We start from the raw sequence: 18,135 nt of genomic DNA, 5'->3' as shown, positions 1-18,135 counted from the left end.
GATCGGCTGATCCCAACAGTACCCGCTCATCTCTAATAAAGACCTGATTGGTATATAACTTTATGAATTCTGCAATGTTTCGCCAGTACAGGCACTAGACATAGGAAACAGCATCAGCGACTTTGCAGATTTTGAATCTACTTCCATGACTACCTTATATCGGTCCCCGGACCGATCAGAGGCATTAACCCCTCTGGCGCCGCGGTCAAAGGCGTCGGAGGCGCCATTTTCCCGGCGGCGCATGGGCGCCGCCATTTTGTCCGGGATCGCCGCCTCCTGGAGCATGCTCCAGGGCCAACATCATGTTGCCATGACAGCCGGGAGCCTGTACAAGGCTCCCAGGCTTGTCTGCAAATGGTCTCTTTTGCAGGCTGGTCTATGCAGCCTGCAAAAGAGAGGATGATTTTTTGCAATACATTAGCATTGCATTAGTGATCAGACCCCCTGGGGTTCAACACCCCTAGGGGGTCTAATAAATGCAAAAAAAAGTTAAAAAAAATATAAAAAGTATTAAAAGTTCAAATCACCCCCCTTTCCCTAGAACACATATAACAGTAGTTAAAAACTGTGAAACACATACATGTTAGGTATCCCCGCGTCCGAAATCGCCCGCTCTACAAATCTATAAAAATATTTTTCCTGTTCGGTAAACGCCGTAGCGGGAAAAATAGTCAAAATTGCCAAACCGCCGTTTTTTCACTGTTTTGATTCTGATAAAAATTTGAATAAAAAGTGATCAAAGCAATAACATTTCCCGAAAATGGTAGAACTAAAAAGTACACCCGGCCCCGCAAAAAAAGTCGCCCTATGCATCTCCGTACACTTACGTATAAAAAAAGTTACGGCCGTCGGAATATGGCGACTTTTAGAAAAAAATTTTTTTTAACACAGTTTTGGAATTTTTTTAAGGGGTCAAAATGTAAATAAAACCATATAAATTTCCATAAATAGGTATCCCTGGAACCGTACCGAAACACAGAATATAGGGGACATGTCATTTTGGCTGCACAGTGAACGCCGTAAAACCAAAGCCCGTAAGAAAGTCGCAGAAATGCATTTTTTCCTCAAATCCACCCCATTCTGAATTTTTTTCCTGCTTCCCAGTACATTATATAGAATAATTAATGGTGGCATCATGAAGAAAAATTTGTCCCGCAAAAATTAAGACCTCATATGGCTCTGGGAGCGGAGAAATAAAAAAGTTATGGGGTTTAGAAGGAGGGGAGTCAAAAACGAAAACCAAAAAATGCCATCGGCGGGAAGGGGTTAATCATTTAAACTGCTGACCATCAGCAGTGTCCGTTACAAGAATTTAGCCACAGACACTAGCCGAACCGTCAAAAACCCATTAAAATTTCAATTCATTTCAATAAGATTTTATATTGTGTCCATTTACACACAATCAGAAGTCTTTTTTTTTTTTTCCAGCAACCAAAAAATCCTACATGCAGGACTTGTGTCCGTTCGAAAAAATGGATGGCAAGTTTCCGTTATTTTTTTTTTTAACACTGAAATCTATGGGTAACAGACAGTAACTGATAGCCATCAGTTACTGTTCGTTATTTGGGATCCACTTTTTTCTGCACATGCTCAGAAAGCAGAGAAACAATATAAAAAACAGACACTAACTGAAATTAATGATGCTAGTGTGTTTTTTTTTTTTTTTACAGATCCATTTAATGGATCCGTTAAAAAACAGACATTAACATCAGTAAGTGTCCGTTAATGTCTGTTATGAAAAGTGTCCTTTTTTTTTTTTTTTTCAGACACCTTCATAACGAAATTCAACGGTATTGTGAACCCAGCCTTATACAAGGTACAAGAAAAACCTCTTGCGTGTTTTTTTGCCAGTTAACAGTGGTGGTGACCAAGTCAAGGTATGAAATAAAGCTGCAAGAACTTTCTCTCTCAGTTCCTGTGTCCGCCACTAATGTTTTTAATTTCACTGGAGTATGTGGATAAAGAGCATCAACAGACTGTGCGCGTATGTAAAGTGGCAACCTTTGTTTTCATACATTATTATACCCTACATGTATGAATCAAGAATTTTGTACAGCAGGACCAGGAGCAGAACCACAATATTCACATATAACGATATGTAAAGATGAACACAGAGACACCAAAAGTTTAATTTTTTTTTTTTTTGTTATTTTATTGTTTTCTTACAAGACTCCCAAATCCAACGGTTTCTTTATTTAGAAGTTCCTAAAATAAAAAAAAAAAATAAAATGTAAATCATAATTTATATTTGTGAAGAATAGATCTCCTCAAATCACACAGAACAAACCATCACTTGTTACAGTACAGTCAAAACTACTAAAGTAGAGGAAAAATTTACCACAAACCTATAACCAGATTTATATTTAAAGATGCTGTCCTGGAATTTTAAGGATTTGTCAAAAGTAATAAAAATACTAGACAACCGCTTTAATCAAGAATCCCCTGTAATGTGCCATATCATAAATGAGTTGACTACTGTATTTAGGAACAACTGCTCGAGGCTAAGAGCCCACGTTGTGGAACTCAGCTCAGAAACGCATCTAGTTTTTTTGCTGTGTTTTTTCTTACCCTATTAAATGTATGGGGAAACAAGCGTTACCGCAGGTAAATATCGACAAGACTTTTCAAAAACACATACGTTTTCACAGCGTTTATTCCCTGCAATGTGTGGATGGGATCAGCCAGAATCTCTTTCACTTTGCTGGTACTGTAAAACACAGTGTTCTTTTCCACAGCGTAACGTGAGGCCTTAGTTTAAGGCCCCACATTGTGGAAAAACAGTTTTTTTTTGAGAATGGCTACAAAAGGAATGGGAAATACCTAGGAAGCTTATACTTTTACCTTTTGCTCAATCCACTGACTTTGGCTAAAAAAAAAAATCACGACAAAATCTGCAACAAAAAAAGCTGTTTCCGCAAAGTGGGGGCTCAGCTTAATGTGGGAATCAGGTGATGACCAGGGACCAGATTCATGAATCCTCAGCAGAATCATCAGCTATACATGTTGTTTCATAATTCTGCTGTGGCTCATAACAGCAGACCTACAGTAGGAGCCCCTTCCTTTCTCTTAGATAGCCATAAGTTCTAATTCAGCCTTTTGGCATGAGTTATGATACAAAGGAAACGCATAAAGCCATACAGATCACAGATTGCTTTAAAGGGATTCTACCACTAAACCAACATTTTTTCTATTTACCATGTCGGAACAGCCTTAAGAAAGGCTATTCGTCTCCGGCCCACCGTTCCGTAGAAATACCGTTTTTTACCGGTATACAAATGAGTTCTCTCGCAGCAATGGGGGCGGGCCCCAGCGCTGCCAGAGAACTCTCTCCAGCGATGCTTCCACCTTCAGATACATCCTCCCCTTCACTTGTCGTCTTCCGTCTGGGTCAAACTGCGACGCCTGCACAGTCGGCTCTGCCAGTGAGACACCAGCAGAGCTGAGTGCGCATGCCGGCTGGCGACCATTTTTGGGAGGCCGCTCTTGCAATTCAATACAGGAGCAGTCACCCGAAAATGGCCACCGGTTGGCATGCGCACTCGGTTCTGCTGGTGTCTCAATGGCAGAGCCGACTGCACAGGGGGTCGCAGTTTGACCCAGACGGAAGACAGAAGAAGCGGTTGCAGCTGAAGATGGAGAAGTTGCTGGAGACAGTTCTCTGGCAGAAAAGGGGACGCCCCCATTGCCGTTTGAGTGCTGGGGCCCGCCCCCATTGCTGCGAAAGAACTCATTTGCATAGCGGTAAAAACCAGTATTTCTACGGAACGGCGGAGGCGACTGAGCATGGTAGGAGACGAAAAGCTTTTCTTAAGGCTAGGTAAATAGAAAAAATGTTGGTTTAGTGGTAGAATCCCTTTAAAGCACTTCATACACATTAAAGCAATCATGTAATGATGAGCATTGTTGACCTGTTTATCCAACAAAGTAATAAACTCACTGAAAATGGCATTCACCAGCAAAGGATCTGATCCAACATGCTCAACCCTTGTCTACCCGGTAACTGCCCAATACATACATACAGGTTGTCACCCAAATGCTATCATTTACCAAATATGTATTTTCATATATTAACATGTTGCTTGTAAGGCCACTTCTGGATGGAGTCAAGATTAACATATATGGCACAAGACTGAATACCAGTACACACATCATCTGAAGACATTACATTGTTGTTGCCAGTTAGGCAGAAAATTAAAAAATTGTTGCTTCCTGCACATTTTCCAATGCACATACACCATAATAATTCAGAAAAGCCCCTGTATTGAAGGTTTGTGTATTCCTTAGTGTGGAAAGCAGTGTACTGGTGTATGTATTATTTGTTTGTCCAAGTCATTCATGTTACTTACTTTGAAACAATACAATCGTTTTTGGCCAACCGGAGAATGGAGTCATCAGATTCCCCCTGTGAGCAGAAAAAGCAGATTAGTAAATGTATAGAGCATCCAGCCTGACATATTAAAATCAGCTGCTTAGTATTCTGATTACTTGGCCATTGTAGGCACTTTCAGGAGCGGACGGGTTAGCATGAGACCTCTGACTGGTCTGCGGCTACACAGTAGGCTCTACAAGAGCCCTTCTGTGGAATACATCCAGAAAGGTTGGCCTTTGCAACCAATGAGTGTGAAGAAGCCCTATGTGACCAAGAGCCAGCTCTATGTACAACCCCTTTAGGCTACTAAATACTGCATGCTGGGAAAACCACCAAAGAACTGTTTTGGAGACGCTATAACACAGTCATCAAGTCATCACAGTTTAACCCTTTGTCAAGTCAAATACCCTTCACCATTTTCCCCGTTTCCAAAACATCAATTTGAAGTGACAGTTCACTTGCTGCCTAATATCTCACCTCTCTACAGGCACAACAGATGTGGAATCAGAGTTTTAGGGTATCTGTCAAACCATGGTTGTCAGCCATTTATGCATGAATTGGAACCAGTCTAATTTGGCTGCCAACTCCAGAGGCATAAGATAAATCAAGATTAGTCTCTTCAAAGGGGCGCCAACAGAAAGGTCATTACTTCATCTGGCATATGATGTGGCCAGATGATGGTAGAAAAAAAACACCTGACTGGTTCCTTTAAGCAGCAACAGAAGATTATATGAAAATAGCATGGGGGGGGAGAGATTTACTAAGCCAAATGTGACAAAATTCTAGAGAAAATTGAACCAATCCCCCCCCCCCCCCCCCGAAAAAAAAACACGCCCTATATCACACGTATCAAGTGTTTTAGACACTTTTTACACACATGTAGAAGTGTTAGATTAGACGTTCTAACAATAAGCCAAATTTATCAAACAGAATTTAATACTTTGATAAACAGGTGAAGTTTAAGATCAGTCCAGGGATCAGCAACCTTTGGCACTCCAGTTGTTGTGAAATTACAACTCCCAGTACGCTCCATTCACTTCTACGGTGCTTGGAAGAACAGCAGAGTATGTATGCACACAGGGAGTTGCAGTTTTACAACAGCAGTCTTATAGGTTGCTGATCCCTATAATAGTCTCAGATTGTAAGTTCTTGCGAGCAGGGCCCTCAGTCCCATTGTGTGAAGTGACTATTTCTTTGTGATGTATCTTTTTTTGTCTGTACTTGAACCCTACAAATTGTACAGTGCTGTGGAATATGTTGGTGCTATATAAATAATATGTAGTATTATTATATTAGTCTACGTATGTAAAACATAGTACTGGTTAATTTGCCCCATTGTCAGTAGCCTTTTGCATTTACATGATCACAAACCTTCCTGTAATAGACTTATCTTTCATAATGGGGGGCTGTTATCCCATATATCGTTACCTTCTGCCCATTAAAGCATCTATAATGATTTTGCCACTGATATGAGGACACTTAAGACATAACGGCAACTTACCATCCTACGGATGGAGCCACAGATTGCATAGGTCTTCATAACACCATTAACTCTGCCTGTGGCCTTATCAACCTACAAGACAAAAGATTAGGTCAGGCACAGTAAAGGGTTAATACACCCCATATACTTTAATTGTATATTAGGAGGGTACAAATGCTGCTGCATCAAACACAGTCACTGAAATGAAGCCATAGAAGCTGGAGCCAAACTGATAAACAGCAAATGCATTACAAAAGGATGAGGTAAAGTAGCAGGATTACAGCTGCTAGTGTGGACATGATAAGTATCAGTACACACTGCTCTCCGGACCATTGGCCCCTGGATGTTTAACATTCCTATCCCATACACATGATACCGGCTGAAGGGATGAAAGAGAATCTTACAAGCATGAAATAAACAGCAAGAAACTAAAATCTGGCCATTCCCAAAAGAAGTTCTACAGTAGCTGAAGTTTATAATCACATGCCAAAGAAAACCCTACAGCTGAACTGGAAAGCGACATGTATGTTCTAGACTTCTATATATGATTCTGGTGCTTTTGGACTACATTAGGTGTACTGACCTCAGCAACATTAATCTGGATGGAGGCATGGTCCTTAGCGCAAATGATTCTGTTGCTTGCGGAGCTGCAGAGAAAAAGCCATATTAAATACAGGAACACTAAGTAACTGGCCCCTGCTGCTAATACAAGTATACAATGACTACATATGCAGACACACTATAACAGTCTCACCCACTTCCAACAGCTAAGTTTGTGAACAATAGCACATCAACGTATTGGCTGTTGCCTCAATTTTTCACAGTACACCTTTACGATTTCTTACCCTTATATGCCCATTGAAAACCAAACAAACAAAAAAAAAACTAAAGGAGTTGTTGCGGGCAAATGAAACTTTATGTATGACAGTAACGATAGAGTATGTAATAAATATTAAATTATATTTTTGCTGGGGAAAGCTTTACACTTGAAAGACTCTAGTACCCTGTTGGGTCACCTAGAGCCGGATACAAGATGCGATACAGTTGGGCATGGAGACATACAAGTTATGCAGCGTTCACACTTGCACCGCTGTCCACCCTTTGGGTTTCCGTCCTAATCCCCGGAAAAACTGCAAACAGGAGACAGCTTGCTAGCAGTCATTTTAAAAACCCATTCATTTGAATGGGTTTTTAAGCAAACCACCGATGTCCATATGCAGCCTCTCCGCCGTGAGACTGATTTATTTTTTTTGCATGGACAGTCAGTTTCACCAAAAGGCGGACAGCGGTGCAAGGGTGAACACTGCATTACTGGGAAGACTAATAATTGGTGTATTTGCACCTCCCCACACTAAATTCATGAAAGCAAAATTGGAATGGAAGTTGTGCTACATTTAAGATAATGTACTGACCGAAATGATCACTGAAATCTAAACCAGCTAAAAGTTGGTATAGATTTCAGCATGACCCAGCAGAGAAGCATTGACATTTATGAATTGAGGCGACTGTTCTGCTAGTGCTATGGTTATGAAAACTGGCATTCAATAAGAATCTTAATAAATATGCCTCAATATGGTTCCAAAACATAGCAGTCAAGGTTTCTTGTTCTCAACACCATTGCAAACAACGGGGACAACGTGCAGGCCCTCATGTAACTACTGCTCCATACACCACCTTACCAAGCTAGGTCAGAACAGCCTAGATGGCAGAAAATTCATGGAAATGGCAATGCTGCTTCTATCAGTCTACTGGGCAAAGTGTCTTCTAATACATCAGAGTCATACCTAGTAGTCAGTGCTCAGAGAAAAGTTACCCAGGGCAGTGTGGTAGCATTTTTATGCACTCTTATGGCAAGACCCGTGTTTAATCAGACTGCACCTATAAACATTTACGTATCTGCATGGGACTTAACTAAGATGAATTTTGCAGCAATCCAACATTTCTATGTGGGTGCATTTATTTGTCTATGAGTGCATATTGTAAACCTGGTAACCCCTAGAACAATGTGCAGATATAAGAAATAAGTGTCATACCATTTGCGGGGGACATACAAGTCCACAAATTCACCAGCGTCGTTCTGCATGTTGAAGCTTGGGTGTTGTCAGATGGACCTGATGAAATGAAAGTCAATTATTTAGACAATTTACATAAAGGGATACAGAAATGGGTTTTCCAAGACTTAACATATTGATGACTTATTGGCTGTTTGAAGAAGCACCACAGCCTCTTGCTGCCCCAATGACATGAAATCAGGCACATTGAAAAGCAGTACATTACAAAGCACAGCCCCTACAATAGTGCTGTGCTTGGTATTTGGGGAAGAGCTTGCAATGCACAAACAAACACTGCAACCTCTTCCAACTAGCTATTTGGTTGGGGTCCTGGGTGACCACCAATGGTCACACACTGATGACCTCTCTAAAACAGATTATCAATACGTATATCCTTGATAACGTATCATTATTCCCACTTATTGTCACTGCTTTGCAAAAATGCACCAACCACTGACTGGTGTTGTGGGATGCCATCACAGCACAGCAACTGCGAGTGACCCCAATAGTAAGGAGAGGTTGCAAATGCAAGGAAGGAAAATTTTCTCCTTTCCAAACTGGTGGGTAATGCCGTGGTTTGAGAGAAAGTAGAAACTCAGAGTCTAAACCTAGCATTAACCTAAGTTTACACTAGTGTTGTGTTTTCACCCTTCAGGTCCGCGGGGGGACCCGCAAGACGGAAAACCTGTCTGCTTTAAAAAGTGGTGATCTGCGAACTCCATAGACTACAATGAGGTCTGACAATTTTATACTTAAATTGGCAGACAGAAGAGTCCTCTTTGACGGACTTTTCTCTCCACCCGATGTAAGCGGATTCCTGGATAGAGATGAGTAAATGCTAGTGTGAACCTACTGTTACACTGATTTTAACACAATGAGCTCAGAGGTCAACTGATTAACATTTTCATCAATTTACACTACAAAGCTGATCATACACATTTCGGATTATAGAGCAAGACTTGGTGCTAGATATTCACTTCATAATTAAACTTCAGGTATTACACTCCAGAGCTGCACTCACTGTTCTGATTTATAGAAATGTCTGAAATAAATTGTTCTTGTATCCTACAGCAACAAAACATATCTTTGAAAAATGAAAGCTGCACTAAGATTGGCTGCTACAGCCAGCAAACACAGTTTACATAAGTCTGTCCTATGTACAAATATTACAATTGCATTGCATAAACTGTGCTAAATTCAGTGTTGCATACTGTATTATACTCCAGAGCAGCACTCACTATTCTGCTGGTAATGTCTGTGCACATACATTGCATATGCTGTACTTGTCTAACCCTTACAACTCATAATGGATTAAAATAATAAAAAATAAAATAATCCTCATAGATTGTAAACTCTTGCGAGCAGGGCCCTCAGTCCCATTGTGTGAAGTGACTCTCTCTTTGTATTGTATCTTCTTGTCTATACTTGAACCCTACAAATTGTACAGTGCTGCAGAATATGTTGGCGCTATATAAATAAAATCTAATATTAAAATAATGAACACTATATATGCTCCTCTCTGATTGGGTCCCTGTTATTACTGAGCGTTGATCCACACTTGAGCCATTCCGTGGCTGTACAGTAATGCTCTGTTCCAATAAAGCATCGCCAATTGGCTGACGTGCTGTGTGGGCAGAATGTTTAACAAAGACAGGAGCACCCAAACAGACACTCCACTGATCTCTGACCGAAGAGAGTGGCCCAGATTTACTAATATTTACACACGAAACTTGGGCAGTCTGAAAATACACCAGGGTTATTGCAGTGGCTGGAGCTCGGCTGTATTCTTATGCTGGAATTCCTCGCCAGATGTGACGTCTCTTCCACTGAGGCCACAGCAGTCAGTGGCCCAAGGTAGTGACATCCCCATATTCTTCGCTGAAACCACCGCTTGGCCTCAGCAGTCACATGTGGCAGGGACTTCAGCTGGAAGAAAACAACTGAGCTGCAGGATCGGCGCCCTCCCCCACCCTAATAGAAAAAAAAACAAACTTAAGCTGGATATCCCCTTTAAGAATAACTGGAACACACTTTAATCATGAAGAATCTGCAGATCAGATGTGGGAGTGACTAGAGCAGAAAATATAAAACTTCTATTATAGCCCACTTTACTGCGGTTCTCTCCTCACTCACTGGTGCCTTGGACCAGCCTGTGGTGACTACCGGGAATCTCCCTATTGGAAGTCACAGCGCAGGGACTAACGTAAGACGCTTTTGTCAGTTGTATAGGTTACTACATCCCGATAAAGCGGATCTGCGGCCTAACCATCACCGGCCTCTCCTAGGATACAGGCCGGAGATGTGCAGGGCAGCCCAAGCACGTGTGTGCCGCTCTATGCGTCCAGTGTCGCACCCAGAAACACACTGCGGATACAGATGTAGAAGCAGAGCAGCCGCCGGCCTCCAGCGGCACCATAGTGACTGACTACACGCCGCTAGCACCGCTCCAGAACCCCCACACAGCGCAGCGCCAGAGCTCACCTCCTGTTCACCGTAATGGCTGACACGAAAGAGGGGGAAGCGCCGCCCCGGAAACAAAGAAGTCAGAGCGGCAGACGGGAACACTTCCGGGTGAACAATCAGGTGACAGGAAGTCGTAACACTGCCATGGCAACTGTTGGACGCTAATCACCTGACTCGAGCTCTCGGCGGCCATTTTGTGAAAGCTATGTATTAAAGGCTTTACTATAGGACTACAGTAACATGGATTCTTATTGAAGTGATATTGGGATGACTGTTCATTTATATTTGTGAAAGATAATAATTAATAATAAAAAGACAAAATACATGATTAAAGAAGACCTTTTGCCGCCACTAAGTTGCATCAATTAATAGCTAATGCTACAATAATTCCAGTACAGTTGGGATTTCTTCTCTAGCCCAAACCGTTCCTGAGCAATGCATACCTCCCAACTTTTGAAGAACCGAAAGAGGGACAAAATGTGCGGCGCGCTACGCGCGCCGCTGTAAATTTAGCCCCGCCCACTTTTGTGTTGACTCCGCCCACTCGTTAATTTTTCATGTGCCCGCACACAGTATATTCCTCCTACAGTCACCCGTAAATTATATGTCCTCCTTCTATCTCTCCCCCAGTTTCATATACACCCTTCATCTGCCCCCAGTTTAATGTCCCTCTTCCATCTCTGCCCCCAGATTCATGTCCCCCATCTCTGCCCCCAGATTCATGTCCCCACATCTCTGCCCCCAGATTCATGTCCCCACATCTCTGCCCCCAGATTCATGTCCCACATCTCTGCCCCCAGATTCATGTCCTCTCCATCTCTGCCCCCAGATTCATGTCCCCCATCTCTTCCCCCAGATTCATGTCCCCCATCTCTGCCCTCAGATTCATGTCCTCTCCATCTCTGCCCCCAGATTCATGTCCCCCATCTCTGCCCCCAGTTTCATGTCCACTCCATCTCTGCCCCCAGATTCATGTCCCTCCATCTCTGCCCCCAGATTCATGTCCCCACATCTCTGCCCCCAGATTCATGTCCCTCCATCTCTGCCCCCAAATTCATGTCCTCTCCATCTCTGCCCCCAGATTCATGTCCCTCCATCTCTGCCCCCAAATTCATGTCCTCTCCATCTCTGCCCCCAGATTCATGTCCCACATCTCTGCCCCAGATTCATGTCCCTCCATCTCTGCCCCCAGATTCATGTCCTCTCCATCTCTGCCCCCAGATTCATGTCCCCCATCTCTGCCCCCAGATTCATGTCCCCCATCTCTGCCCTCAGATTCATGTACTCTCCATCTCTGCCCCCAGATTCATGTCCCCACATCTCTGCCCCCAGATTCATGTCCCTCCATCTCTGCCCCCAAATTCATGTCCTCTCCATCTCTGCCCCCAGATTCATGTCCTCTCCATCTCTGCCCCCAGATTCATGTCCTCTCCATCTCTGCCCCCAGATTCATGTCCTCTCCATCTCTGCCCCCAGTGTCATGCCGTCCTCTCCTTCATCTGCCCCCAGATTCACGTTCCACCTACACATTAAACTTACCTTCTCCTCCGCTCCCTCGCCGCTCTCTGCCCGCCTCTCTCGCTGACACATGCAGCTGAAGGAAGGAGCTGACACAGGTCAGCTCCTCGCTTCGCCGCTGCCCGCCTCTCTCCCTGACACATGCGGCTGAAGCTGCTCGCGTGCTCTCTTCGCCGCTGCGTCTCTCTCTCTCGCTGACACATGCGGCTGAAGCGAGGAGCTGACCTGTGTCAGCTCCTCGATTCGCCGCTGCCGCTGGCTCCTGGCTTGTACATCGCGTCTACAAACCAGGAGCCGGCGGCAGCAGCGAAGCGAGGAGCTGACACAGGTCAGCTCCTCGCTTCAGCCGCATGTGTCAGCGAGAGAGAGACGCAGCGGCGAAGCGAACACGCGAGCAGCTTCAGCCGCATGTGTCAGGGAGAGAGGCGGGCAGCGGCGAAGCGAGGAGCTGACCTGTGTCAGCGCCTTGCTTCAGCCGCATATGTGTTCAACTCAGATCTGCTTCCTCTGGACGCAGATCTGAGTTGAAATCGGGACATACCTCCCTCCAACCGGGACCGCGGGACATGTCACCCAAATCGGGACTGTCCCGCGGAAATCGGGACGGTTGGGAGGTATGGCAATGAATGCTGTTACTTTTGTTGCCTGATATGCTATTTAGGCTCAGTACTGTCTGGAGGGCGATGTCAGGCAGAAGACAAGGGGTGTGATTCTGAACTCTGACACCGGCTGTCTCAGATTGTTTTTTTTTTGAGTCATGTTCAACAACTGCATACGTCCCAATCGTCCCGACTTCTGCGGGACATTCCCGGATTCAGGGTCATGTCCCGCAGTCGCAGTTGGCGGGAAGTACGTCGCGGTTTCAACTTATCTGCATCCAGAGGACGCTGATGAGTTGAATACACTGTTGAATGAAGCAGGAGCTGTCAGCACAGGTCCTGCTTCACCACTGTGCTCCATAATACAAAATAAGGGTGCATTCACACTGAGTAAACGCTAGCTTATTTTGTAGAGTAAAATTACACTTGTAAATTTTGCTATCCCATTGACTTCAATGACATTTTACAGGTGTATTTTTACAGGCGTATTTTTTACAGGCGTATTTTTTACAGGCGTATTTTTACACTTGTAAAAAAATATCATTGAAGTCAATGGGATAGCAAAATTTACAAGTGTAATTTTACTCTACAAAATAAGCTAGCGTTTACTCAGTGTGAATGCACCCTTACAGTGGTACTGCACACTCTAATAGCAGAGTTGTGGTGCTAGCAAAAAAAAGGTCCTTCAACCTACGTAATCAAGTACAAGTAAATTTTGCTGCACACACTATATTTGCATTGGGAGAGTGTAAAGATTTATTTTACAATAGAACAAACGGCATTGACATAATGCAAAGAAAAAATTGAAAAAGGCAAACTAGATCAATCAATGTTTTTATGTTTCTGTCGTTAGACCTTCATCGGAATAGATCTAGTGCATAGCATGGCAGGGAGAAGTGTCAGGGTAGAGATAGGAGGGACATTAAACTGGGGGCAGATGAAAGGGGCAATTAAACTGGGGGGATTAAGAGGGACATTAAAATGGGGACAACTGGAGGGGGACATTAAACAAAGGGGGTCACTGGAGGAGGACATTAAACCGTGGGAGTAGCTGGAGGGAGATCTGTCTGCCTCTAGTTGCCCCCAGTTTCATGTCCCCCTCCAACTACCCCCACTGTTAATGTCACCCACCAGCTGCCCCAGTTTCATGTCCCCTCTAGTTTCCCAGAGTTTAAACAGTGGCACCAGGAGAGGCACCTAATACTGTGGGGCAGTTGTAGGAGAACATTATAATGTGGGGGCATATAATGTTCAGGTGACTGTAGGAGTATTATACTATGTGTGTGTGTGTGTGTGTGTGTGTGGGGGCTCATGGAAAAATGGATGAGAATGGGTGGGGTCAACACAGAAGTGGATGGAGCTAAATTTGCATAATGTGCGTTTTCTCTCTCTTTCTGTCCTTTGAAAGTTGGGAGGTATGGAACGATATTAAATCCTTCCTGGTTTTCACATATTTATTATACAGTAAGGAGCTCTGTCCAAATCTAGATTGTACATCTTGCAGAATAATGTTTAATGTTCTTCTTTCTTACCCCCCAACCCCAGGTGGTACATAAACTGACTAGGATGATTGGGAAGAATGTGAAGCTCTAAGACATGGTTCTGCAGTTCCTGCGCACTCTCTTTTTGAGGACGCGAAACGTTCATTGCTGCACCCTGCAGGTGGAGCTTCTAATGTCCTTACATGACCTGGATGTTGGTGAGATCTTCTCAGTTGACCCGTGCCACAGGGTACTGGTGTTCTCCAAAGTTTTATACTGCTGTTTCTGCTCTATATTATTGTCACTTGTCACCAGACAGACCCTTATGATGTACAGACCCTTTAAAGGGAACCCGTATGTACTGTATACAGTGCTGCCCTGTATGCAGTATATACTATGTAGACAGCACTGTGTACACTGTATACTATACAGAGCGGTACCTATTGATGTCCATGCCTTTTTAGTTTCTGCTGTGCACTCTGCCTCCACTAACTGGCATGTGCAAACTATAAGGGTAAGTTCACACAGGTCCTTAGTATAGGGCATCAGTATTGGATCTGAGGGGGTATGAAACCCTAGACTCCCACAGGTCAGCTGTACTGTGACGGCACGGCTCTTTGTAATCTTTACATGCTGGGAGATACCCAAAGTGTAGTGACAGGTTTTGGTACATCAGCACTGCCCCATTGAAGTCTATCAAATAGTGCTGCAGTACAATACTTGTGAGCAGTGCGACATGTAAACAATATTGGGAGCTGCTCTGGCTCAGAACAGCTGATCTGTGAGGGTGTCAGACCCTCACAGATCTAATATTGATGGCCTATCCTAATGATAAAGGATAACCCCTTTAATGAAATATGGAGTCCTAGTGTCCACCACGCTGCTTTATGGGTGATGTTTGTTGTCTGTACCTCACTTGTTCCTTCTTACTTTGGCACAGTTCACCTGGTCCCTGGACACCTGGATCTGTGAGAAGTTTGTGGGCGCAAAGAGAGCTTGAGAATTACAGGGATTTAAAGGGCTTGTCAGGAATTGGCAATAAGGGTCTGCCTTTTCACTGCTCAATACCAGACACAACCTATAGACATGAGTGGCACTAGTTACTGCCAGCTCAGTTCAAGCATTGACCTCACTCTTGTTATTCATGTTAGTCCTATAGATGCAGAAGTCTATCATACAGTATATCTGTGTTATGAAGAGTACTATTTTATTAGCACCATGTGTGTAGTGACCAGCAGGTGTCGCCATTGGTTGCAGTAGCTGGCTATGGATGATAATATCAAATATTAAAAGGGGTTTTCTGGGATCAGGATATTCGGATAGGCCATCATTATCCGTGGGGACTTGTTTGATGGGTTTGTGACACTTGTGCACCATCAGAATCCTGGAGAACCCCTTTAATTTTAATTTCCGTAGATGTTTTATGTTCCTTAGTAAGAATTTCTACATTTGTTTTACCTTGCAGGATAGTCATGAATTGCATCTGCTTCTGAGAATGCTGTCGCTGGGGCGCGGGGCCTGGGACATACTAGACAGTCAAGTGTTCAAAGAGCCCAAGCTGGTAAGTTGTAGTGAAGCCCTGGAGCATTGCAGGGATCTGCAGGTCTGGTCAGGCTGGAAGCAGGAGGCGTTCACTGCTTTAATTTCCATCCATCCATTCCCTGCTAGTCTAATACTGATGACCACACTTAAAGGGGTTTTGCCTTAACTGCCTGCAGGTAAAGGATGGGACCCTGTCTGTTACCAAAGCACACATGAATCTCTCCAGTCACATGACCAAAGCCACACCTTCCATACTAGAAAATGGATATAGTATAAATACTGAAATAGCAAAAACCCCCTTAAAGTAGAAATAATCAATATTATAGCCTCAGCAAACCAGTGTCATTTCTTCCATGACATTTTCACTTGGCACCTGAGTTATAGAGGTAGGTTATGGGTAAATAGTCCTGACTTGATGATATCATTGCCTACCTGGTATCATGGCTTTCTCTCCTCATGTATACGTCATAAACATTTGGTTATTCTCTCTCCACGATACGGAACTGATCACTAAGTTCCTGCCTAAGTTCAAGCACAACTTTGTATCATCAGACTCAGGGTTACCAGACAGACCCACACAGCTCCTTTCACTCCATGGATCTGCATTAGCGGTCAGAATCTGCAGCCTTTCTCTAGTCCAGAAATGAGCGAAGGCCTACTCAAGACCTGCATTGGCGCACACACAAGTTAAAAACCTGGGGGAGATTTGGCAAGTGCCCAGCACCCTGCCTGTCACCTTCTCAGTAGCATATATATTTATTAATTATAGTGTAGGGGCACAAAGGGACAGCTATAATTTTGTGGTAACACAAAGATAATATTTTTATGATGAGCACAGTCGGAGAATTATTATAGTGCTGGAGAACTATCATTAAGAATGATAAGGGGGCTAGCAACAGGAAGAGAAGTCTCTATTCAGTGCTCATGACTTTTGTTCCTGGGCTCAGGAGCTGGGCTTCTAAGCCCTTGTTGAACAAAATACGGCTCATGAAGTGGAACCTGTGAGGTGGTTTTTCCACCGTAGACTGATCCCAGTAATTTCCTTTACTATGTTGCTTCTCACTAAGTGTTCTCCTACTGAAAAGTTGAAAAACTTAAAAGTTAAGGCTCCTCGTAGTGTGCCATAGCAGAAAAAAAAAAAAAAAAAGTGTTGCAGGAAAAACATGGTAGCAACATATCGCAGTTTTTTCCGCAGCGCTTTTTACAGAAAATCTACAAAGTTTTCCTCTGTGGATGTTCTGCTTCTGTTATACTTGTATGGAAACTGCTGGCATTTCTAATAGGTATAATTGCCATGTTGCAATTTCCAAAGTCACAACAGCGTATCCGCTGTGTGTATTCTTCAGCAATGTGTGGAAGGGACAATCCAATTTTTTTTTTCCTGTGGAAATGGGGCCCTGGATTAAGATTGTGATTTAGTACTTTGAATGCATCATTAGATGAAGCCACTCCCTGACCACCCCCACTAGTAGTTAAGGTAGGGGCACCATAGGAAAGTTTAGGGTTAACAGTCTCAAAGTCAAAATAAAGCATCTCTACTCAGAGAACGTGATGAACTGGTAGAAGTCCGCACATCAAGAGTAAAAAAAAAAAACAAAACAAAAAAAACAAAAAGGAAAAAACAAATCACTTTATTCACATCAATGTTGTAATGTCACAAATGCATTATCCATAGGAATACATTGGAATGAAATTACAAACAAGGTGCTTTGTATTCATTTTACTGCAAAACATGTACAGTTATACGCATGTTACAAAGTCATTGGTATTAGAAAGGACACGTCACCTGCCCAGGATAGAAGCAAAAACATATAATGTCTCTGCCACCCTCATTAACCCTGATGGGTAAACAATCCCAGCTGCAGGCCACGGGTCGCTTTTCACCACAGTTTCTTACACATATAAAAAGCAGACAAGTTGGCAACAAGAAAAAACCAAAACATTAACCTGAATATCAAAAAATATAATTTGATCTTGGTTTCACCCAGAAAAAAAAAAGAAAAAATCTACACACACACAGCCTACATGAATGACAACAATACAAAGTCTACAGTAATATACATCTCCGTCCTCCATTGCTAAAAATTACCTCGACCAATCAGAGGGAGGAGATGCTAATGCTTTATTGCAAGAGATGGGGAACAGTCGCTGATACAGTTTTCCTCTCCCATCAATGGTCCAGAAATTAGGATGTTCACCATGGCACAGTCTGGCCCAGCAGGGACACTGATGCAGCTTACACCATTTTAAGAATCAAGTTTGCAAACGGTTAAAGCTCAGCTTTGAGATTTAAAGAAAAAAAAAATCCATGGCGGACAAAAAAACATAACCAAGTAACATTGATAAATATAAATAAGAGAAATAAACTGAATGCTTTATGATACAAACATGAACACTGTTCCATAGCTAATGGGTTCAGTTTAAATATGGTCTGGCTGGGTGCAGTACACCATTTGTACCCCACGACGGCAGTATTACATCACTAAAAGCCTGACCAGACAGACAATGTGAGGAAGGTTCCAAAAACTAAGCAGCTATCTAAGGTACAGTAAGGTGGGAACAGAAATAGCACCCTGACTGGCCACCGGGGACAAGTTTTTATACATTTTTACCATTATTATAAAGCTGTGGA

At 43.2% G+C, this 18,135-nt stretch overlaps 1 protein-coding gene across 1 annotated transcript; it reads right to left on the bottom strand.

Annotated features, from left to right (window-relative positions):
* Window positions 1-2,126: 2,126 nt before the first annotated feature.
* RPS21 (ribosomal protein S21) lies at window positions 2,127-10,465 on the bottom strand. Its single transcript, XM_075277053.1, has 6 exons — window positions 10,382-10,465; window positions 7,883-7,960; window positions 6,433-6,496; window positions 5,871-5,942; window positions 4,347-4,402; window positions 2,127-2,205 (listed from the first exon to the last, which is right to left on the bottom strand). The coding sequence occupies exons 2-6, from the start codon at window positions 7,930-7,932 to the stop codon at window positions 2,196-2,198; spliced, it is 252 nt and encodes an 83-aa protein (XP_075133154.1). The 5' UTR covers window positions 7,933-7,960; window positions 10,382-10,465; the 3' UTR covers window positions 2,127-2,195.
* Between the last annotated feature and the right edge of the window lie 7,670 nt (window positions 10,466-18,135).

This window comes from Leptodactylus fuscus, chromosome 6 (genome assembly GCF_031893055.1).
Source record: "Leptodactylus fuscus isolate aLepFus1 chromosome 6, aLepFus1.hap2, whole genome shotgun sequence".
In the NCBI taxonomy this organism is placed as follows: domain Eukaryota; kingdom Metazoa; phylum Chordata; class Amphibia; order Anura; family Leptodactylidae; genus Leptodactylus; species Leptodactylus fuscus.
The sequence above is the reverse complement of the archived record's forward strand: the minus strand, read 5'-3'. Positions and strand labels throughout refer to the sequence as shown.

Excerpts from the sequence above, each read along its gene's own strand:
- RPS21 (XM_075277053.1), bottom strand. The coding sequence starts at position 7,932 with ATGCAGAACGACGCTGGTGAATTTGTGGACTTGTATGTCCCCCGCAAA. Across the intron at positions 5,943-6,432 it reads TCCAGATTAATGTTGCTGAG|GTTGATAAGGCCACAGGCAG; the intron begins GTCAGTACACCT and ends TTTGTCTTGTAG. Across the intron at positions 4,403-5,870 it reads GTGGCTCCATCCGTAGGATG|GGGGAATCTGATGACTCCAT; the intron begins GTAAGTTGCCGT and ends TTCTGCTCACAG.